Here is a 21,836-nt window from a genome sequence, read left to right as displayed (position 1 = left end):
TTGGTGCAGCGCGGGGCTTCTAATCACGGGCGCCAGAAGCTGCTGGAACCCAGAATAATGATTTCAAGACTCGCCCACGTGCAAATCAACGCCATTGTGGCTATGCAGATGGACAGGAAAGGTACAATCTACATCATCCAGCGTTGTCGTCAGCTAAAAGGTCGTGCTCGTCCAGCGAGTGCCAAGCCTCCCGCCTCGCTGCTGGGAGGTCTGCGCGCGTCCCCCCAGCGACCTCACGCCGGGACCGCGACAGGACATGTAACCAAAACTCCAGTCCCCACTCCACTCTCGTCAACTTCGCCCGCCCGCCGCGCCATGGTCAGATAGATAGCTCTACACGTCCTGCTGCAGCCAAGTTTCCCCGTCAACTCATCTCAGGTCCCTCCCCCGCCTGTCGCTGCCTGACCCCGTCAACATGTCGGCTTCACACCGCATATCCACCTACAGCCACAGGTCCACCGGCAGCAGCAACTCGCCCACGCGCCCGCGCAGCAGCGATGAGACCAAGAAGAACATCTGGTCCTCCATGCTGGATGGAGTCTCCAGCGGCAAGCGATTACCGGAAAAGAGCTTGCTGGTCTTGGGTACACCGCCTCCGCCGCCAACAAATCCGAGACCGCGCTGACAATGACATTCGCAGGCGGCACTCCAGAGACGCAAAAGGACTTTCTCGACTCGTTAACAATGGATGAAAATGGCCGCAGGAGGCCGCCGGACCGTGGTCGCAAGCCTCCCGTCGCCAACCAGTTTGCGCTTGGTTATACCTATCAGGACGTCTTGGACGCAGATCAAGATGGTGTGTTGCGTGGCCTTGCAAAATGCGGTGATTCAATGCTGATCCAGCCAGACATACTCGCACGAATGTCCCTGTACCTCCTCACAGACCCATCTCCTTCGTTTACGCCGCTGCTCAAACCGCTCCTCACTCCCAGGACTTTGCCCAACATGCTCATCGTAATTCTGCTCGACTGGTCGCAACCCTGGCAATGGGTGCGCCAACTGCGAGAATGGATCCGTGTATTGCGCTCTCTCATAGTCTCTCTCGACGACGGCTGCAAGGACATTATGGAAGAGAATATGAACTCATGGCAAGATCGTGGTCGCAAAAACAACCTGGATGGCTCTGCGGGCACAGGGACCGAAGATGTCTCCATTCCAATTGGCCCCGGCGAGTGGGACGAACCATTGGGAATTCCTCTTTGTGTCGTGTGCCAAAATGCAGACAAGATTGAGACTCTGGAGCGCGAGAGGGCGTGGAAAGAGGAGGAATTTGACTTTGTGTTGCAATACATGCGCACAATTCTACTCAAGCACGGCGCCAGTCTCATTTACACCATGCCCGAGGCACCAGGATCGCTGCAAACTCTCATTCATTCGAGCCTGGGCATCCAGTCTATGCTCCAAAAGAAGCAGCTCAAGCACAATGTCATTGACAGAGACCGTGTTCTCGTGCCGCCAAACTGGGATTCTTGGGGCAAGATTCGAGTTTTGCGCGATGGCTTTGACGCCGAGGCGGTTTCCCAAGCATGGTCCGTCGACATACAAGCTCCGCAAGTTCGCACGCCTCCACCCGTAAACGGCGAGTCAGAAGGCGAGGAATTCTTCAACGGCGAGACCAACGGAGCTCCAGCAGAGCAAGAGTCGCCGGCCGTTGCAGTATTTGAGGAGACGATTCACGATCCCACGAGGGACTCCCTCCTTGCTCAGGGCCTTCCAGTTCAACAGCTCAACGCAGCCAATGGGATCGAAATCGAGTCACAGGACAACCAGGCGTTCCTTACCTCGCAACTCGAAGTGCTCGACAAGCTGCGCGCAGAGGACGAGAAGAGCAAGAATGCGGGTAACAAAGACAAGTCAAGAAACCCAGGTCACTCGCATCAGGGAAGCGGAAACGAAAGCGGTATTGTCACGCCTCGCGAAACAGGGTCTGGTGTGGTTGAGGAGCACATTGGTCCTGTGCAATTCAACATGGGCGGAATTCAGGTGGACGCCGACGACATGCTCAAGCGGCTCAAGGTGTGTAAATTTTCTTCACCGCAAAGAACTCACTGACAGAATATGCAGGATCGCGAGGCAACACGCGATGCCAGTGCTGGCGACGATGGTGTCACCAGTCCGATTGATGACGGCAAGACAGAAAACGAACGGCTTGCAAACTTTTTCGCGGGTTTGATGAAGAAGACGAGCAGCCCGCGGTCGTGAGGAGAGTGCAAGCCTTTAAAATCAAGATCCTGCGCTCCAGGACTTTGCATGGACACGTTCGATACCATGAACGAGCCCTGCCAGTTCCTGATGGCACGACCACAGCAACCACACGACGGATGATGACTAACTAACGCACTGACCAACTTCTATTCGACTGACGACCTGATTACCACTATACCTCTACGACTTCCACCACCGATGGGCACAGAAATTGTGAACTCCCAAACTCCTCAAACCTTTCGCGTCATTGGAGATGAAACTCCTCGACACTCGCTCCACCTTCAACTTCTCCTTTTCACCTTTTACCACTAAACGACGACTTTTGGATGCCAGGATCTGAAGAGTGGATGATTGCCGACCACGACATAGCTCATTCGAGAGCATGACTGGGGCCGGCCGTAGAAGAAGTAAAAAAAGCTTCCGGAATCAGCCTTGGTCTCTCAGGCAACTGATCCTCTCAAACCCTCTTCAACACGTCGCGGACTTGGTCTGCCCCTCAATCTGGTCTGGATGATCTCCTCGCTGACCCGTGACTGGTCTGGGCTCAACTCGGCTTCCGTCATAATGCGCCATTTGTGCGCGGTCCGGAGCTCGACTAAGTCTTCGTAGGCTTCGCAACGGCCTAAGCATCGCACCAAGTGGCGCGCGCCGGAGACCGCGGGGAACCAGAAGATACGAGCGAGCAGACCAGCCACAGCTCCGCCACGAAACGATCCAGGGGACGAGGGACCGTCGTTGGCGAGGTACCCTTGCGACGAGACACAGAGTCGGTGCTGGACGCACGGACGAGCCGGCGCAGGAGACAGACAGACATACAGACAAACGAGCGGCGGAAAGGCTCTCCGCACGCACGTACGCGTGTGATCGATTCACATTGATTGATTGTTGAACGAGAGATTCCCCCCCTCCTGACACAACACACGGCACCTACCTTACCTACTTTACCCACCTTACTTGGTTGGCGTCGAAGACCGAGCGAGCGAGCAAGCGAGCGCAAAAACGCCCGTCGTGCGTACGTACGTATGTAGTTGAAAAGACAAAAAGAATTGATAAACCAAACTTCATATCATCAGCGTCTGCACATGAGTTGAGAAGATGCCGTGATGAAGCGACACATGTACTTTGGCCGTTTGAGATCGCGTGCTTGTATGATACAGTGCGGAGCAGAGTAGACATCAATTCAACATCCGTCAGCAGTCAGATCTTGCTTTCAATCCTTGTTTCTTGCTCGGTTCGATCGCGCTCTCTCTCTCTCTCTCTCTCTCTCTCTCGCGCGCGCGCGCGCTTACGTACTTGATAAAGCTACTTTCATCCTCTTCCCATCACATGTGCGCAACTACCTGGAATACGATCTGTCAACGACATACAGACGTAGACCATGCACTACCCGAACCAAGCACACCGACTGACCACTGACCACTAACCACTGCCGTCCACTCACTCCGATATCTCAGGCCAAGATAGATCAGACGGACTAGACCAGACATAAGGGGTCAAACAAACAAACAAACAGAGAACATGATAGGGGGTTTTTTTATAAAAAAAAAAAACAAAAAAAAAAACGAATGCCCACCAGTAACAACGACGACGACGAAGAAGAAGAAGAAGAATAATAATAAGAAGACGAAAACATTGATCGACGAAGCAGAGGACCGGGAGATTGGGAAAAGATGCAGGGAACAATTGCAAAAGTGGGTAAGAAGTTGATATACAACAGAAATAACATCAACGGCATGCGTGACATGGTCCAAAATACGTCAGGCCCACCGCCTAGATGGACTTGCCTCCCTCTATGTCCGGTCGCACGTCCGCCCACCCGCCCCGCGTGCCGCAGTAGCGTTCCCTTTTCTTTCCTTGCTCCCGTTGGCTCCGCTCCAAACACGTTCACTCTGAACACGTTCGTTCGCTCACCCATCTCAATCCCTCTGCCCCTCATTAAGCAACAACTCTACAACAATCTGACAACGTTCATGTCGCGGATGCTGCATGGCCAACTTGACCGTCCGCCTCGGACACGACGAGCCCGCATTAGCACCACCCGACTGACTCTGCTCAAGATAACCACCACTCCCCATACCAGTACCAGAGCCATTGGCACCGTTGGCGAGCGTCGGCGCCACGCCCGCCGCAGCCCACGTGCCGCCGAGACCTTCGCCGTCGTCGAGGCACTTGACTTCGCGGCCGGGGATGACCTGACGCAGACGGCCGTTCTGCGCGTTGCGCACCTCGACGAAGTCGGGGTCGAATAGTAGCACGTATGGTCCGTATAGCGCCGCGCTGCGCGCTTTGCCGACGAACTCCATGATCACGCTGCGTGACACGTCGCCGTGCTTGTTGCAGTAGACGGCGCACTCTTCGTAGCAGAGCAGGAACTCGGCGTCCGACAGGCGGAACATGCCAAGCGGCGATAGGTTCTGTAGGCGTTGGTTGATGGTGGCGACGTGAGGTTGTCGGAGGTCTGGTACGCTCCAAGGTTGCTTCTTGTCGAGTGTGAGTACTTCGAAGCCTTTGGAGGTGGAGATGGCGAGCGAGGAGTGGAAGAGGTTGAGCCCGAAGCATTCGGTCGGAATGTAAAAGTCGTCATATTCGCGGAAGAAGTCGGTGCGGCCGGTGCGGAGGAAGCGCGATTTCTTCTCGGTCGACTTTTGGAAGACAGGTTCGAGAACCTTGAAAGTTGACGAAAGACCTTCGCGCTTCTTGTAAAAGACCAGCGTGCGATCCTTCATCTTTCCAGTTGCAAAGAAGCCCACGTCGCGGGACCCCGAGAGCTTTTGGGGAGCTCGCCGCGAACTGTCGCTGGGAGGCACGCCTCCAACAGGACAGACGAGGTCGAGATGGTATGCAATCAATGCCTTGTCGGCAATCAGGAGCATGATACTAAACTCTTCGAGCACCGAAATCTGGGTGACCTTGGACATGGAAATCGCCCTTACCCAGCCACGAGAGTTGTCAACCTCCGAGATGAAGACGCCAAAATCTGTTCCCACTGCCACCATGGATTTCCCGTTGGGCTGCATAAAGGCCGTCGCGCAATTGACCTTGGCTCGACAAATGGGACCAGGCCGTCCGGTATTGGCATACCGCTTTTCGACTTCGTCAATCGCCCGGTCGAGGGGAGTGCCCTTGATTGTGATGCTAGAAGAACCAGCGGAGCCGCCATCGTAGGCGAAAGCCGCGTCGGCCATGACACGAAGGCGGAATGGTTCAGCATTTTGTGCAAACAATGAAGCCGCGTGCCTGGTCTTGGCCTCGAGAATCTTCTCACACCACTCCTGGCGATTTTGAGCGCTTGGAGCAAACAGAGTGTAAACTTCCTTTCCAAGATGCTTGATTCGGAAGGGGTACATGATCTTCTCGTCCTTGGGACTCTCGAGGACGGTGTTGACCACCATTCCCTTGTTTGCCGAGGAGCTCGTCAGACCCGAGTTGAGGGACGAGTTGGTAGAGGCGTGTGACAGCGGTGCGGGGCTTGCGTTGGATCCAGCGCGAAGTCTCGACTCGGGTCTCGTGGAGGCTGTCGATACAGACGAAACACCCTTGACCGACGACCTCACTACAGGGTCGTCGTTTGAGCTTTCAAGGACCAACAAGTCCATCGGGATAGGCTGTATCGTCGTTAGCGAAATCCATGACTAAGTCTGTTTGCACTCACCAAACGCGAGACGTCATATCGCTCCTGCTTCGGGCCTCCCTCAGGTTCCCTGTGCAACACCGTCTTTGCCAGTACCAGGTAATGATCAAACAGCAGAGCGTGGACCTCCAGCCATGTGTAGCGCGTGCCGCCCATGCGTTGCAAGTCGCCCTTGTAAATAAGCTCGCGGCCCAAGTGGTTCAAGTTGAGTTCCACTCGCTGCATACCGGGCCGCAGAATCAACTTGGTCTGAAGATCCGTCAAATCGACCTTTCGTGTCATATCTGCCACTCTCGCATCACACTCCAACGTGACTTGCTTGATCTCATCAATGGCAATCTTGAGATTCTTCTTCTCCTCGCCATCGGGCGTCTTTTTGAGCGCAGTGTTCAACAGAAGACCAATGTGCTGAAGACGCGTGATTGGCGACTTGAGGTAATTGTCCCATGCGAGCTTGTTGGACATTTTGTTTGCCCGTGCTTGGTCGAGGAAACTGCGGAACAAAATATTTCTCTCCGACTCTTGGCGGATGAGAAAGGTCGCATACGGGAATGCAGCAGCATACTCAATGTAAGCACTTTTTGCTTTGCGGATCCATTCCCGAAAAATGTCGCTGAATCCAACAATCCAAGGTCCTTGCTCTTGCTGACGGTACTTAAGCTGGGGCAGGAGGTGCTCCTCGTTTGCCCCAATGACGGGTTCCAGTTTTCCAAACACGTCCCGAATGAACCATTTGAGCTTCTTTGGAGGGATCACCGGTGGCTGCATTTGCATCAAATGATCGCGGTACACGATGCGCAGCACATTCAACGATTCCATGTAGTTGTCCTCGGTCGTGACGATTTCGTGGAGCATGTTTTGCCTTGTGACTTCCTTCTGATTGACCCCCTCCAAGTTTTCCTTTTTCAGCTTGTAAAAAGTAGCCCAGTCAGGCGTCTGCTTCACTGACGGCTGGGCGCGCAAGTCAATCTTCTTCAAGGTCCTCTGGCAGTGGTGTGCGTAGCATCGACCAGGAGTGTGAACGTCGTGAAGTTTCGACGCGTAGCATCCGCTTCCAGTGAGTTGGTATATCACGCCCGAGGTCGTCGCAGGCTTGAATTTGAGCCACTCCTCCACATGCTCAAGAGTTCCAACCTTGTACATCTCCTCGACAACTTGCGCGGCCAAGTATTCTGCATCTGCCACATTCATCGTCGGAACCTTGTGCGTAAAAAGCGCAACCAAGCCGTCTGTAATCAAGTGCTCCTTGAGATCTGACTCTCCTTCGGCCATTATTCGGAGCCAAGAGATTATAGAACTGAGCGCCCATGGCTCAGAACACTTGGCAAAGTCCCTGGGGGTCAGCTTGCTTGGGCTGAAGCGCTTTCCAGTGGGAAGTGCAGGCAGGTCCAGGGTAATGGTGCTGCCTGTTGGAGGCGTCAAATTATCTCCACTCGAATCTGTCTTTTCGTAAAGCGCAGGTGCACGCATTTGCGTGCTGCGCAACCTGCGCTCCTCCGCATCCGTTTTCGACCGAATTGGCGGAATAGTCTGCTGCGTCGTGCTGTGACTGACCAGAGACGTCGACCTCGGTACCGTTGCGCCGCTGGGGGTGGAAATATAATCGTGACTCGAGGGAAACGGCACCCGGTTGGTGTCATACTGGAAATTCATGCCCTGATGGAAACTTTGGTCTCCAACTGGTGGTGGTGGCAAAGGTCTTGTCGGCATTCCAGGATGGTAAAACATGTCCGGTGGCTCGCCAGCGGCTTGGTTCATCAGACTAGTCTCATCACCCTCATCGTAGCTGCGTCGTCTGCTCATGGTCGGATCGGCAAAGCCACCAGTTCCAAAGGTGTCAGTTCTGGCAGCCCCAGAAACTCTCATGTAGGGGTCGTAGTCCACGTCGCTGGTCTCACCCGATTGGCGCATGGAACCCGAAGAGGACATGGTGTGAGTTTGACTTTGCGATCGATCCAGCAAAGCGGTGCTAGACGCTGATTCTGTGGGGGTCATGCCGTATGTACCCAGAACCGCGGCTCCTGTCCCGTCAAACGTGCTGACATCCACGCCAGGGAACGAGTCGTCGCTCTGTTGGTCAGACTCAAGACCAGGCTGAGCAGGAACCGGAGGCATGTAGCTGGTGAAGAAGCCATTGTCCTGCTCTTGCAACATGGCCACACCATACGCGGCCTCGGGATCACTGTCGACATATTCTTCGTACGGAGGGTGTCCATTGGTTGTCGTCAAGCCTCCAGCCAAAGATGCGTAAAATGGTGGTTCACCGCGATCCCCATTGACCGGCGCATCCCCTCTCGGTGACACGCCAGCATTCATGACGGCATTCTCGACTTCGTCAAAGAGCGCTTCATTATAGGGGGCCTGAAGTCCATTAGTTTCGTCAAAATACCCCTGATGTTCCTCCTCTTCCAAAGGCGGGCCGGGAAGAGGCCGAGACTGTGGATGGCGGCCAGAGGTGTTCATTCTTTGGGGAGAGTACTGCGGAGGGATTGCGCCAGGGGTAGGAGGGAGAGGGTTGGAGTGATGTGACGAGGGGGACCTCCGCTCATCATGTCTGGTGGCGCCGTGGTGGTAACCCTGGTGGACAGGAGGGGACGGCAAAGGGTTATTATGCAACGAGTGCATCTGCGCTGCAGAGGGTCGTCTCGCCGTTGGATCGTGCCAGCTCTGCATCATGGCCCCGTCGGCATGTGGTGGAACAGGAACAGGAGGCGGCGCGGGCGGTGTGTAGCCGGCATGCCGGGACGCCAAGCTCGTTGGAGACAGATGAGGATCAGCCGTGCTGGGACGATGGGCAGACGGCGAGGGAAACTGAGCAGTCGGAGAGGTCGAGTAGGCGGTCGGCGAGTGGCCGTAGCCGCGACTAGCGATTGAAGATCCCCGCCCAAGGCTTGGGTCCGCATAAGCTGCCGGATTATACGTCGGCTGTGATGAAACCGGATTATACTGTGTTCGATTTACGCCGCCATATTGTTGCGGGTTTGGAATCTGGACAGGAGGAGAATATTGACGGGGATTATAGGCGGTTCGATGGTTTGGAGTGGGAGGCGCAGGATGATATTGTCCAAAGTCGGCTCTCTGGGGCGTCGACGGTGCGTCGAATGGTGGGTTTGCGCTTGGGTCTGCTCCTATGAAGAGCTCGGCGTCTTGTCGCACAGGATTTGTACCCCGCCTGGGAGGTCGCGGCGGCGCAGGTCCCATGCTGCCATAGCCATGTGCCCTCTCGTCTGCTGCAAATGCGGCCTCGTCGGTGGTGTCGTAGCTTGGCCGGCGACCGTAGCTCGCGGTCTGGTATCCCGCTGAGCCCTGCTCCTGCTGGGAAGAGCCAGGCCTGCAGTACTGGCCACCATTTGGGTAGTGGGCCATTGTGGGCGCAGTATATGGTACAAGAATGAAATGTCCAACGAGTGTGGGTTATAGACGGCTATGTATAGAGGGCCAGGTCATAGAACAAGTCAACGCGTGTTCGATCGGCGAATGCGTCTGCGCGCCGTGATGGGCGGGGCGATAGGGTACGCGTCGAGACGGACTTGCAGAGGACGAAGTCGCGCAGGTCGCTCGAGTGAAAATTGACGGTTAGGGGCGGAAAGCGGTCGAGGTGGTGGCCGTGAGGTGGAGAAGTCGTGGTGACGAGGTCGGCGGGGAAGATGTTGCGACGGTCGTTTTTTGGACAGCAGACCAGATCGAGTTTGCAAAGAAAAGGACCCACGCCCGGCCGCAGCTTGTGGCAATATTGGACTATGCAAGTCAGAGGGGAGGTGTTGTGAAGAAGGAAGACGAGCAGCAGTAGGAATAGCCCAGGGCTCTCTCGGGTGGTTTGGTGCTGCGGCAGCCTCCCGACCACGGACCAATGAGAGTCTCTTGGGTTTAGGTACGGACTAGGCTCTTTCTCTCCACCAACTCGAGACCATCGACGACTTGAGACCCTTTGTCTCTACGAATGCTCCACAGCATCGCCGCTATAGTGCGCAGTCGCGCAGCAAGCTGCCCAGCATCCAAGGGCTGTGCCACCGCCATCATCTCTTTGCGCGCGCTGCACCGCCTCCTGCGCCAGGCACGCCAAGCTCCCGCCTGAACCCAAAGCCTGACGATTGGGCGCTTCGCCGTGTCAATTATTCAACCTTCTCCTGAATTGCGTCTGTGTCTCTTCTTCCCGTATTCACAATCAATTTCCAGCTCGGCACCACCTCCTCTATCTGGTCGCTAAAATCTCACGTTTCTTTCCATCGTGTCCGCGCCGTTTGGTTGCTCTCGTCAGCTTTATTTGATTGCTGTTCAAAAAAGCCAACTCGGCTGTTGGACTTGAGCTGAAAATTCCAGCGTCAAGTCCACCTTGCTCATTGGACCAAGTCGGCGTGTTCGGCGCATCATACCGAAACCCCGTCCTCTACAATTTACAGCTCATCTGTGGAGTGGAGTGTTGCTGTCGGCAAGGCCGAAGTCCACCTCGAGCCATCTGGCTTGGCCCCACATGTTGGACCCTTTTGATCCTGCGCCTTTGCACATTTTCACTGAGCAAAGAACCCTCCGTCAACCCCAATCACCTTGTTCGTTACGCATGCCGTTTTGACCATCCAAATGACAGTCTCTGCAACCTCTTCGGGTTTACCAAGACGGCCGATTGGTATTTCTACTCCTTGGTTAGCACTCTTTCTCGCCGACGGCGCAGAAACATACTCTTGGCCAACTCTTCGTTGCTGCCGGGCAGCATTGCCGTGTCTTGGATAAGAGCAGGGGCGACTCCGTTGACGGTGATTCCCTTTTGACTACACGCACCCGCCAACCAGTGGATCAAGCCGTGCAGGGCTGATTTGGACGATCTGATTTCAGAAGATTAGCAATGTCCCTGCATCATGCCACCAGTCGTCCAGGCCTACGCGTAGTGCGGACCAACCACTCCGCCGTTGAATGCAGCAACGCTGCTGCAAAAGATGACGCGACCCCATCCTCTGTTTTGCATCTCTTCCAAGCACAGCTGAGTCAGGAGAAAGGCCGACCCGCAGTTTGAGCGCCGTGTCTTTTCAAAGTCTTCAATGCTCACATCGCTTGCAGACTTGAGACCATGCTGCGAGAGGGTGGTCCCGGCGTTGTTGAAGAGAATCAAGGGATGGCCAAATTTTGAGACTACAGACTGATGCAGTCGACGAACCTGCCAAAGGTCAATTTTGACAAGAAATGGAGAATTCTGGCTGGGTACCTCGTCATAGTCATTCAGGTCTGCCTGAAATGCCTTGGCCCTGACGCCTAGCTGTTGCAGGCTTTCGACAAGGGCCTCTGCTGCCTCAACATTGGCATTGTAGTGCACGGCAATATTGCAACCCATTTCGGCGAGCTTGAGACATGTCGCTTTGCCAATGCCGCCGCTAGCACCCGTGACAAGGGCGACGTGCTGTGACAGGTCTGTTTGTATCACAGACATGGTTACTGACGTGCAAAAGTCGTTGGGCAAGTGAGAAGACGATGTTGCAGCGCATTGTCGTCATCTTGGCTGCTTCTCGGAGGCAACGGTCTCCACAGTTCGCAAGAGAACAGGGTCCAACAAAACATGCTTGATTCTCCACTGGCTGTGGCTTTCTCGGGCCACGCGAAATGCGTACATTCTTATCATCAACGTTGTCAACTCCACGCTGATTTCCTTGCATACAGCCACGTGCCTGGGGTTGGGCTGACAAAGACCCCACTTGCAGGTGTGAGGTGCAGGGAGCTGTACGCCTCCGCACAATCCACCGCCTGCAGACGTACCTGTGAAAAGGTGAGCGACTTTTTGCCTATGCTGCAAGTACCTGCTCGGCAATGCATCCAGATCGATGAGTCACCGGGAACAGCAATATCTCCAAGAAAATTTACTTGGCCCTTTTCCTTTGCTCCATCTCCTCGTTACTCACATGTTCACTTTTCAGACTGGTTCAACACTCGACGCAAACGGCTACCATGGACATCGGGCAGCCGAAACGTATTCACGTCAACGCCGCAGACGCCGAAAAGTTCGTCCAGGATGTCCTCATCGGCAACGGAGTAGTTCCTGCAGAGCACGCCAAAATAGTCGCTCGGTGCCTCGTCGCCGCTGACTTGCGAGGCGTCGACACGCACGGCATCAACCGCATCCCTTCCTACTGCGCCCGAATTCGACAAGGTGTACTTGATGGCAAAGCCGCCCCAACGCTCAGTCAGGTGACCCCGGTCGTGGCGCAGGTGGATGGCAAAAACGGCTTTGGATTTGTAGCAGCCCACATGGGCATGTCGGCTGCAATTCGGATGGCCTCTGAATTCGGGATCGGCATGGTCAGCGTCAAGCACTCGAACCACTTTGGCATGTCAGCGTGGGTCGTACAGCAGGCTCTGGACGCGGGCATGATGAGCCTGGTCTTTACCAATTCGTCTCCGGCCCTGCCCGTGTGGGGTGGTCGTGAGAAGCTCATGGGGGTGAGCCCCTTGGCTTGCGGCGCACCCGCTGGCAAGTCGAAGCCCTTCATCCTCGACATGGCGCCAAGTGTCGCTGCTCGAGGGAAGATCTACAAGGCTCTGAGGCGCGGAGAGGCCATTCCTCGCGACTGGGCGCTCGACGCTCAAGGCCATCCCACCGATGACCCTGCCGCCGCATTACAAGGAGTCATGTTGCCAATGGGCGGCCCCAAGGGCTCCGCGCTGTCCATCATGATGGACGTCTTTTCCGGCGTCTTTTCCGGCTCGGCGTTTGCGGGACACGTCACGAACCCGTACGACCCATCAAGGCCCGCCGACGTGGGACATTGCTTGGTAGCCATCAAGCCAGACTTGTTTATGAGCTTGGAAGATTTCAAAGAGCGCATGGATTATTTGTATCAGCGCGTGGTTGGCTGCGAAAAGATGGCTGGAGTGGAGCGGATTTACTTTCCCGGTGAGATTGAGCAGTTGATGCAGGAAGAGCGCCAGAAGTACGGCATGCCGTATGTGGAAGCGGAGATAGAGGCTCTGAATAAAGAGGCGCAAATGGTTGGAGCGGCTGATTTGAGGCTTATGGTCTGAGAATCTGACGATGGGCGATCATCACTTCCTTTTCCATGTACCAGAACGTTCGTCTCTGAGGCATATTCCGGAAGCCTTGAAGCATACTTAACCGAAACATTAAAAAAGGCATACCTCGACGTCTTGACACTGATCCAGGTCGTGTGCCCAGACAGGCTTCCCACGTCTTGGCACACACTTGTCCCATTTGGCGGGCCAATTTTGTGGAGAGCGGAGCCATTGATTGACATGGAGATCCGGGGTCGGGACAATTCCTGCAGCTCGCAGAATGATGTTCCGAATGCAGCCTGCCAATTCGCTGCGCGTTCCCAAGCCCAGTCAAGTCATCTTATGCGCGCGCTTCTCAGCAACAAGAGCAGCGGAGCTCCGCCATGCCCCAAAATCAAGCCGCGGCCAAGAAGGATGCTCCCTTGGCAGCGGACGCCCCCATGCAACGTTGTACAAATCTGTCGTCTGCCATCGCGACCACCCGTAACCACCGTGGCTCGCTGGCGACGTCGTACCCCGTAGGATTGGTCCAGCTCAACCCTAAATCCCCGCAAAGTCGACGAGATGGGAACATGATAGCCGGCCTTGTCGGCCATGCCCGCGGCCTACACGAGTCGGATCACAGCCTTGTTTTGGGTAACGACGGGAGCTACTCCCCCTCGTGTGGCTCCATCAGCGACGAAAATTCTACGGCAGGAGAGGGGACGGGGCACTGCGCGTGAATTGTGTGCATGTTGTCACGCAGAGTTTCGCCCTCGCTGGCCTAGCGAGGGTCCACCAACTAAGGGATATTTAAACGCGCCGACATCACCTGCCCTCAATTCTGGCCAGCAGTGCAATCTCGTTTTCTTGCACCAGCCGTCAATCCCTCGAGACCGTCCCCGGCGCGCAATCATGAGGATCGACCAGGTTTGGAAGGAGGGTCTGAAGGATATTCCCAGGGAGACGCTCAACTGGCGTCTGTGGTATGGAGTGTTTGGTTGGTGTCTCTTTCATGTGGTTGTCCAACGCTAAGGTGCGCAGTGTTTGGTTTCATGGGTGCGGCTCGAGGCCTTGACGAGGGTCTGTCGGGTACCACGGTGGAGCAAATCTCCTTCATGCACAAGTTTGGCCTCGATGAAGCCTCTCTCAGCAAGACCAAGCAGGCGGACAAGATCTCCAACATTACGTCCATGGTCCAGCTTGGATCGATTCTCGGCGCCATCATTGCCTTTTTCATCACTGACAGGCTCGGTCGTCTGTGGGCCACGAGGCAGCTTTGTCTTGTGTGGGTCGCTGGCATTTCCATCTACCTAGGAGCCTCGCGCAGTGGCAGCATGGGCATGGTATACGCGGGCCGCTTCATTGCTGGTGTTGGCATTGGACAGACCACTGTTGTTGCCCCGACGTACCTCGCTGAAATTTCGTTGCCCCCACTCAGAGGCGCCTGTGTTTGCGCATTCGCCGGTTCAGTCTATCTGGGTATCATGCTGTAAGTCTGCCTTTTTACCCCGCGCCCTTGCGTTCCCTTTGCCCCGGGCCCCCTTACCCCTTAACACAGGTACACCTTTTTTGGCATTTGCTGACAACCCATTGCAGAGGCTACTTCGCTTCCTGGGGCTCGTCAATCCACATGGGCGACAACAACCAAGCGCAATGGGTCGTGCCCAACTCGCTGCACCTCATGTTCGCAGGCATCATCTTTTTCCTCTCCTTCTTCGCGACCGAGTCACCCCGCTGGCTCATCAAAGTCAAGCAACACGAAAAGGCGTCTCGCAACCTGAGTATCCTGCGTAATCTGCCCGAAGATCATCCATACATACAGACGGAGCTCGCGGCCATCACTTCGCAGATTGAGAGCGAGGCCGAGGCCACCATGGGCTCTGCCTGGACTGGAATCCTGCGCGAGCTTTTCTGCCTCTCGTCCAACCGCTATCGCTTGCAATTGTCGATTATGTCGCAGTTATTGTCGCAGTGGAGCGGCGCTAACAGTATCACCATCTACGCGCCCAACTACTTCCGTATGATGGGCATCACAGGCCAGTCCGAGAAACTTTTCGCCACAGTAAGCCACCACCCATTTTCAATTATTATAAAACTTATTACTGACTGCATTGAATGCCGTGTTCGGAATCGTGAAATTTGTTAGTGCACTTCTCTGCGCTCTGTTCCTCGTGGACTTCGTCGGCCGCAAGAGGTCACTTGGAATCGGTATCACACTTCAATTTGTGTCCATGCTGTACATGGCTCTCTTCCTGGCTATCGACGACGGCGCTTCCGAGAAGGGGGTGCCCCAATCGCCTTCCCAAAAGCACGCTGCCCTCGGAGCGATTGTCTTCATTTATTTCAGCGGCTTTGGATGGGCGATGGGCTGGAATTCCGTGCAATATTTACTGAATTCGGAGATATTTATGCCTTCCCTGTCCCTTACTGTTAAAAGGAAGACAAACTAACAGCTGTTCAGATCCGTTGAGGCTCCGGGCGATAGGGGGTAGCATTGCGATGACGACCCATTTTGCGAACCAATACGGCAACAGCAAGGCCGTGCCCTCGATGTTCAACTCCATGGGAAACGCTGGGACGATGTTCTTCTTCACGGCCGTCACTGGCATCGGACTGGCCTGGGTCTTCTTCTTCCTGCCCGAAACAAACAAGCTCAGTCTCGAGTCTCTGGACCGCTTGTTCGAGCTTCCTTGGTGGAAGATTGGACGAAGTGCGCGCACTTTGGCAGAGATGGACGACGCCGAACTGGTCGAGGCTTCCCACACCGAAAAGGGTGGCGCCACTACCACTGTGGAGAGGGTCCACCAGGAAAGAGGCGATGTTTGATCACACCTCGATTTGTTGGAGAGCGCGAGAACGCGTGAAAAGAGAAGGAATGGATTCTGGAGATTGGATGATGATGTCATGAACGATATTAGTATTATACCTTACCGCCATTAAACTGCAAACACTTGGCCCGCTTTATTCGCTTTTGCCTCGCTGTCTTCAAGCTGCATGTCCGATCCCACGAACCGTTCACCAATCAACCACGGCCAAACTCTCTCATATCCACCACCACCACCACCATTATCTATCCCTACAATTCCTGAAACTCCTGTCTTTGCAAAAAGTTGCGCACGGTCGAGACACCGACATTAGCATACGCGAACCCACCCACGCGCTCTCCTCCGCGGACACGACAAAGTTCCGCTAAGCAAACTCGCTTTCTCGCGCGGATACTTCCGACATTCCCTGCCTCGCACACTCCATCTCACATTTCCCCTCGACCCGACCCGTCTCGTCTCGCGGTAGTCCTCGTGTCGAGGTATGCCCCGCTCGTCCAACAACACAAGGGCTGAACGAAAACGAGAAAGGAGGCTAGTGCTTCCTTTTTTGTTTCCGATCCATTTTCTTGCTGTGTCTCCGCACGTCTTGTTTCGTTGACTCTATGCTCATATTGACTATTGACGGCGATTTTGACTTTGGCTTGGCGCGTGAAGTCTGCTGTGTGGCGCGTCTTGGCTGATGAGTGAGGTGCTTTTCCGACGGCGCGCAGGTGGCGGCGGATGCATTGGCGCCGATGGTGGTGGTGGTGGTGGAGGCGTTGGTGATCGTGGCAGTGGCAGTGGCAGTGGCAGCGGTAGCGGCTTGACGGATTGAAGGATTACGGACGTGGTGCACGGGTGCGCGGGAGGATGACTGAGCTACTGCAGGAACACCATGGTGACGCGCATGTGGTGGAGTTGAGTGAGCGATGTGTTTGTGTGGTATCTTGGGACTGACTGGGCGCCAAGGGAGACGGGTTGGCGCTCTTGGATTGAGGACGCAGTAGTACTTCTAGCTACTGATTGACAGGAAGTAGGCACTTTTAGTGTGTTGGGGTACTCGAAAGTTTCCAATCAAATATGGGTGACGATACTAAGGAGCATCTATGAGCCTGACCTCGTTCCTGTGCAACTCGACTCTTGCCATCCAGCGTTGGATTCTCAAATCCCAGGCTCTTGAAAAATTGCCTGTTTTGAAATGGCGCCATCTGACCACCAGAGCAGTAGCGGTTCAACGACCGTTCAAACAACGACGGACACTTCACCTCTTTCCCCGCCCACTTGAACACCGCTCTACTGTTTCCCACCAATCAACTTCACTCTCCTCAACCAAACTTCGACTACTCCAACCATGTCGGGAGAGAAGCAATAGAGCAACCTCGGCTGCATGTTTAAATGATGCCTCAAGGAAGCGTGGCGCATCTTCCACGCCGGCGACCGTGAAGAAGGCTTCAGCCAAGCGCGTGAACTCCTTTCAGAGCCGCAGCTCGGTGACTTCCTCGCTGCGCCCTGCCAATTGCTGCTGACGTGCTCGGACTTCCAGGCAACTAGACAGCTCCCGCGCCGGGGAGAATGGGGCTTTTGGCCGAGTTGAAATGGGATAGGTTCGAAGTGAAATTGAAGAGTTCGGCGGGCCTGTGATTGGATGGCAGCACTTGGCTTACACAAAGTCAGGTTGGAGCTGATAGATGCTCCTTATTACCCTCCGTAGAGTTTTGAAAAGTTCTGAGTGCTCTGGAAGACTGGGCCCTGCCAGTCTAAGCACATCAAAAAGTCCGGGAGAAAATGACGGCGTACGTGGTTCAATTCCCACCCACACCACCACCATGCAAACCTACAAAAAAGCGCACCAAGCAATGCAAGCAGCAAAACCCACTTCCCGACACAAACCCCCCTCTCACATCCTAAAAATGCCCCACCTTCCTCTATCCTCCCTATGCACGCCCATCTCCGCATTGACACCGCCCATGGCCACCTCAAGCGCAACACCCAAATAACCCCTCGTCATCTCCGGGCGAATTACGCCATCATCCCAGCCGCGCGCCGTACCGAATAGGACCTCGCTCTCGCGCTCGATGCGCTGACGCAGCCCCTCGTCGCGCTTGCCGACGCTCTCCATCACGCTGGCCAGCTGCTCGGCACCCATAACCGACGTCCGCGCATTCGGCCAGGTCCACAAGAAACGCGGACCGTACGCGCGGCCACACATGCCGTAATTCCCGGCACCGGCACTCGCGCCCACAACTACCGTAAACTTGGGGACGCGCGCCGTCGAGACGGCCGTGACAAGCTTGGCGCCGTTTTTGGCGATGCCGCCGCGCTCAGCCGCCGCGCCGACCATGAAGCCGGAGATGTTTTGCAGGAAGAGCAAGGGGATGCCGCGCTTTTCGCACAGTTGGATGAAGTGCGCGCCTTTGAGGGAGGCTTCGGAGAAGAGGATGCCGTCGTTGGCGAGGATGCCGATGCGGTGGCCGTGGATGTGCGCGAAGCCGGTTACCAGCGTCGTTCCGTAGAGCGGCTTGAATTCGGAGAAGGCGCTGCCGTCGACGAGGCGCGCGATGATGTCGCGGGCGGGGACGGGAAGTCGTGGGTTCGTGCCGACGATACCGGGGAGTTCCAGAGGATCGTACAAGGGTTCTTCGAAGGACTTGGTCGTGGGAGATGGTGTCGGCGATGCGGATTTGGGATAGTTGAGGTTGGAGATGCAGCGGCGGGCGAGGACCAGAGCGTGCGCGTCGTCAACGGCTAGGTAGTCGGTGACTCCGGAAACCTCGCTGTGGAGCTGGCCGCCACCGAGGTCCTCGTGGCTGACTACTTCTCCTGTTGCGGCTTTGACGAGTGGAGGCCCAGCGAGAAAGATATGGCCTTGTTTTGCTACAATGATGGACTCGTCGGACATGCTGGGCACATAGGCCCCACCGGCTGTACAAGGACCCATGACGACACTGATTTGAGGGATGCCCATGGCCGACACTGGAATGGTCAGTAGTGATTCGCTGGTGTCTTAGTATACGTCAAGCCTCACTGTTTGCCTGATTGTAAAAGATTCGGCCAAAATGCTCTTTGTCCGGAAATACATCTGCTTGATGCGGAAGATTCGCGCCACCAGAATCAACAAGGTAAATGCAAGGTAGTCCTACATCCAGTCAGCGTTTCCATCGATTCCAGAAAAAGGAACCTACTATTTTCCTGCGCGATAGCTTGCGCTCTCAAATGCTTCTTGACCGTAATAGGATAATACGTCCCGCCTTTGACACTGTGCGCCATCAGCTTTACCTCCCTCCATCTCTTCGCAAGGGCAACACCTACGTGCTATCATTCGCGACAACTACACACCAGACTCCTTCAACCCTCCCCAGTCCCGTCACAATCCCGCCCGCCGGCACGTCCTCGCCCTCGTACATGCCCTCCCCTGCCAACGCGCTCAGCTCCACAAACGGCGTCCCTGGATCCACCAACGCAGTGATGCGGTCCCGCACGAGCATCTTCCCTCTCTCAACATGCTTCTGGCGCGCTTTGTCAGGGCCTCCGCGGGAAACCTTCTGGTGCAAGGTGGAGATGCGGTCTTGAAGGGCGGCGAAGGCGGCGGCGTTGGATTGGAAAGGCTCGGAGCTGGGATCGACGTTGTTGGGCAGGATGGACAGCGCAGAGGCGTGCGAGTGCGGTGTGTACGTTGCAACTGTGCGAGGCGACGCTATTGACGGTGTTGCTGCTGATTGTTGTAGAGTCCGCGGCCGGATATAAAGGAAGGGAGAGGGGTAGGAGGGGCGGCGGTTGGCGTGGATGGCGCGTGTCCATGCGGCAGAGCTACTACACTTGGTCCTTCGGAGCGGGAGGCATGCTGGGCGAGATATCGAAGCCATTGGCATTGTGGTCTGATGGATTCATGGAAAAGAGTGAGATGTAGATCTTGAGCTGAGCAAGGCGGAGGTGAGCTGTCTGGAGCTTGGGCCGAGCCTAGCCGAAGATCCCTGTGCGGGGCCCCGGATCGGCTCGGTCCTGTCCAACACCAAGGAAACAAAAACGGATCACGCTTGGCAAACCACAGTTTCGATTTGCATTGGTATAGGCATGAAAGTGTAGTGATTGATTCGCCTGGCAGTCTAATCTTGAGTTCAGTGGGCGGATCCATTATCCCTTGGCTCCACTTCCTCCAGCTCCCACCAGCTCTGATTTATCATGCCCGCAGATGACCAGCCATAGTCAAATTCACAGTACGGTCCCCCTGAAGCTTGCCTCGTCAAGCGAATCGATTGCGCAATCTTTCTGTGCTCCATCTCCTTCTCGAGCCACCTTCGCACCTGCGTCCCCGACTCCTGGGCCTTGAGGGGGCTTTCCGGCAGCTTCTTAGCTTCGTCACTTCTCAAGTAACCCAACAGCTCGCATCCTAGCAGCCCAGCGGGGAGCGCCCGTACATATTCGACGTCTCGCGGGATCCAGCCTTGGTAGCAGTTGATATAGGAAACCTGCCGCCAGCTCCCATTCCAACTGGGCCCACAGGGTCCTTTACCAGTCTCCCAAGAACCCTCCACGTTGGGGAAAAAGTCGCGCCTCAAATTGTGAATCAGCTCAGCCCGGTCAGCTTTGCCCCAAGTGAGCGCTGGAAGCCACTCGCAGCCGGATACATCGAGCCACCGGAGACAATACGTATTCTGGGAGAGGCGCCGCAGAATGTTGGCAGCTTCTTGCCAGTCATTGTCCAGTTCCGAGTAAAAGTGACGACCACCAGCTTGCACTCGACCGTGGTCGGAAGAAATGGAAGAAGTTGAGGCGTTGGGCGTGAGGGTGGGCGTCGGCCAGTATGCCAGTGACAAATGTGTCAGCGTTGGCAAATGTGTCGACAAGGACAGAAGCTGTGCCCAGGAACTCGTTTGAGGGTGTGCAAGCGATAGGTGTGTCAGACATGGAAATCGAACATTGTTCAAGTTTTGCGGGATTTGCGGCGCCCCTGACTCGGCCGCCTCCTCCCAAGATTCCGCAACGTCATCCGATATGGCGAGACTCTCCATGGCCACAGCGGCGTCATCCTTTTTGGAAATTGAAGGTCGGGTCGTGAATTTGGTCAATTCTGCAAGGGACAGGCGATCACCGATAAAGGTGGTCAAATCCAAGTGTTTGAGCTCGTCGCTACCAGTGCCGCCCAGCAGCTCGTCCTCATCTTTGAAGAGGACTTTCAACGTCTCGAGCCCGATTCCACTCGCAGGGCCATGTACAGCAATATACGTCAATAGCATGTCCTTGAGTGTGATTGGAAGCGTCGCCAAGTAATGTTGCTCATATTCAACAATCCAATCCCAATTTCGAGCGAGGGTCTTGAGGGTCAAATCAACAAGGCTCCTTGGCTCGGGCAAGCGTTCAGGCCAAAATGCTGGAGCCTTCCCAGAGCGGGAGACGCATTCGGAAGCCTCGTCTTGTCCTGCTTCTTCTCGGTCGGAGCTCTTTTCTAACCATGATTGCGGCGGGGCAGGGCCGGGAATGCGCCTCCCATTCGAAAGTCTTGCCGGAGTCTTTGCTCTTGGACCGGCCACCGCGGGTATGTTGAGAATTTGTCTCACGGCAGGATGGAGCGCCTTTTGAGTCAGACCTTCGGCCAGCTCATTGCGCTGCTGGATGCCCGCCTTTGGAGCTTGTTCGCGGCGCAACTGGTTCAGCCGTTCATTTACGCTTCGAGGGTTTGAAGGACCGGCTTGGGAAGTTCCAGAGCTGGACGGACGCGATGATGCCAACGAGGGATGCACGTAATTTGGCTTGGAATTGAACGTCGACTGCCGCTTCTTTGGCATGGGGCTGACTTGGAATGTGCAGCGTAGAGGCGTCGCAAAGGTCAGAGGTCAACGATTTCCGTGAAGCCACGACCTTGCCAGCCGTGATAAAAAAGATATTGGTGCGTTGCAAGTCGGGATTACATGTCGAGTGGCGGCGGCGCAAAGATGAGGTCTGTAGGTGTCGAGGGCGATGACGCTTCGTCTCGGTTAGCTCCTGACTTTATCTTATCAATCTAGTGGACCGATTCAGGAGCGATCAGTGTGCATTGACATGGCAAGACGAGTTGAATTTGGAACCATTCGCCACGAAATATTCAAAGGAGATGTATTCTCTTCATTCTAGTCCATTGTAGTACTGCGCGAATCTGGGAATATGAGAAAAATCGGGTGAGGTGTCAATTGCAAGTCACGCATCTTTCACGCGGATGGAATTTTGTAAGAAGACGATATCCGCCC

The 21,836-nt window shown here is 55.3% G+C and overlaps 7 protein-coding genes across 7 annotated transcripts; 3 read left to right on the top strand and 4 right to left on the bottom strand.

Moving 5' to 3' along the window:
* Positions 1 to 264: 264 nt before the first annotated feature.
* On the top strand, positions 265 to 2,438 carry IWZ02DRAFT_96545 (dynein light intermediate chain-domain-containing protein). Its single transcript, XM_066771482.1, has 4 exons — positions 265 to 584; positions 641 to 796; positions 848 to 2,016; positions 2,065 to 2,438. The coding sequence occupies exons 1-4, from the start codon at positions 416 to 418 to the stop codon at positions 2,200 to 2,202; spliced, it is 1,632 nt and encodes a 543-aa protein (XP_066618759.1). The 5' UTR covers positions 265 to 415; the 3' UTR covers positions 2,203 to 2,438.
* A 1,683-nt stretch (positions 2,439 to 4,121) lies between these two features.
* IWZ02DRAFT_385335 (CNH domain-containing protein) lies at positions 4,122 to 9,202 on the bottom strand (the record flags this gene model as incomplete). Its single annotated transcript, XM_066765396.1, has 3 exons — positions 4,122 to 4,212; positions 4,342 to 5,810; positions 5,858 to 9,202. 3 exons carry the CDS (start codon positions 9,200 to 9,202, stop codon positions 4,122 to 4,124), a joined length of 4,905 nt encoding a protein of 1,634 aa, XP_066618758.1.
* Positions 9,203 to 10,344: 1,142 nt separating this feature from the next.
* IWZ02DRAFT_471984 (3-oxoacyl-reductase) lies at positions 10,345 to 11,255 on the bottom strand (the record flags this gene model as incomplete). Its single annotated transcript, XM_066768923.1, has 4 exons — positions 10,345 to 10,466; positions 10,514 to 10,656; positions 10,714 to 10,985; positions 11,034 to 11,255. The coding sequence occupies 4 exons, from the start codon at positions 11,253 to 11,255 to the stop codon at positions 10,345 to 10,347; spliced, it is 759 nt and encodes a 252-aa protein (XP_066618757.1).
* A 256-nt stretch (positions 11,256 to 11,511) lies between these two features.
* Positions 11,512 to 13,132, top strand: IWZ02DRAFT_96718 (putative malate/L-lactate dehydrogenase). The gene has a single exon (XM_066771483.1). It carries the CDS (start codon positions 11,768 to 11,770, stop codon positions 12,839 to 12,841), a length of 1,074 nt encoding a protein of 357 aa, XP_066618756.1. The 5' UTR covers positions 11,512 to 11,767; the 3' UTR covers positions 12,842 to 13,132.
* A 591-nt stretch (positions 13,133 to 13,723) lies between these two features.
* IWZ02DRAFT_471982 (MFS quinate transporter-like protein) lies at positions 13,724 to 15,637 on the top strand (the record flags this gene model as incomplete). The annotated part of the gene is made up of 5 exons (XM_066768922.1): positions 13,724 to 13,808; positions 13,853 to 14,300; positions 14,408 to 14,873; positions 15,004 to 15,230; positions 15,265 to 15,637. The coding sequence occupies 5 exons, from the start codon at positions 13,724 to 13,726 to the stop codon at positions 15,635 to 15,637; spliced, it is 1,599 nt and encodes a 532-aa protein (XP_066618755.1).
* Positions 15,638 to 17,512: 1,875 nt separating this feature from the next.
* On the bottom strand, positions 17,513 to 19,478 carry IWZ02DRAFT_385249 (methylcrotonoyl-CoA carboxylase subunit beta; the record flags this gene model as incomplete). The annotated part of the gene is made up of 4 exons (XM_066765388.1): positions 17,513 to 18,588; positions 18,641 to 18,751; positions 18,798 to 18,871; positions 18,925 to 19,478. 4 exons carry the CDS (start codon positions 19,476 to 19,478, stop codon positions 17,513 to 17,515), a joined length of 1,815 nt encoding a protein of 604 aa, XP_066618754.1.
* Positions 19,479 to 19,675: 197 nt separating this feature from the next.
* On the bottom strand, positions 19,676 to 21,561 carry IWZ02DRAFT_462647 (uncharacterized protein). Its single transcript, XM_066768292.1, has one exon. It carries the CDS (start codon positions 21,396 to 21,398, stop codon positions 19,731 to 19,733), a length of 1,668 nt encoding a protein of 555 aa, XP_066618753.1. The 5' UTR covers positions 21,399 to 21,561; the 3' UTR covers positions 19,676 to 19,730.
* Positions 21,562 to 21,836: the final 275 nt, after the last annotated feature.

This window comes from Phyllosticta citriasiana, assembly GCF_038021145.1.
Source record: "Phyllosticta citriasiana strain CBS 120426 chromosome Unknown IWZ02scaffold_16, whole genome shotgun sequence".
In the NCBI taxonomy this organism is placed as follows: Eukaryota; Fungi; Ascomycota; class Dothideomycetes; order Botryosphaeriales; family Phyllostictaceae; genus Phyllosticta; species Phyllosticta citriasiana.
This window is presented reverse-complemented; position numbering and strand designations above follow the sequence as displayed.

Excerpts from the sequence above, each read along its gene's own strand:
- IWZ02DRAFT_96545 (XM_066771482.1), top strand. The coding sequence starts at position 416 with ATGTCGGCTTCACACCGCATATCCACCTACAGCCACAGGTCCACCGGC. Across the intron at positions 585-640 it reads AAAGAGCTTGCTGGTCTTGG|GCGGCACTCCAGAGACGCAA; the intron begins GTACACCGCCTC and ends TGACATTCGCAG. Across the intron at positions 797-847 it reads CTTGGACGCAGATCAAGATG|ACATACTCGCACGAATGTCC; the intron begins GTGTGTTGCGTG and ends TGATCCAGCCAG.
- IWZ02DRAFT_96718 (XM_066771483.1), top strand. The coding sequence starts at position 11,768 with ATGGACATCGGGCAGCCGAAACGTATTCACGTCAACGCCGCAGACGCC.
- IWZ02DRAFT_462647 (XM_066768292.1), bottom strand. The coding sequence starts at position 21,398 with ATGCCAAAGAAGCGGCAGTCGACGTTCAATTCCAAGCCAAATTACGTG.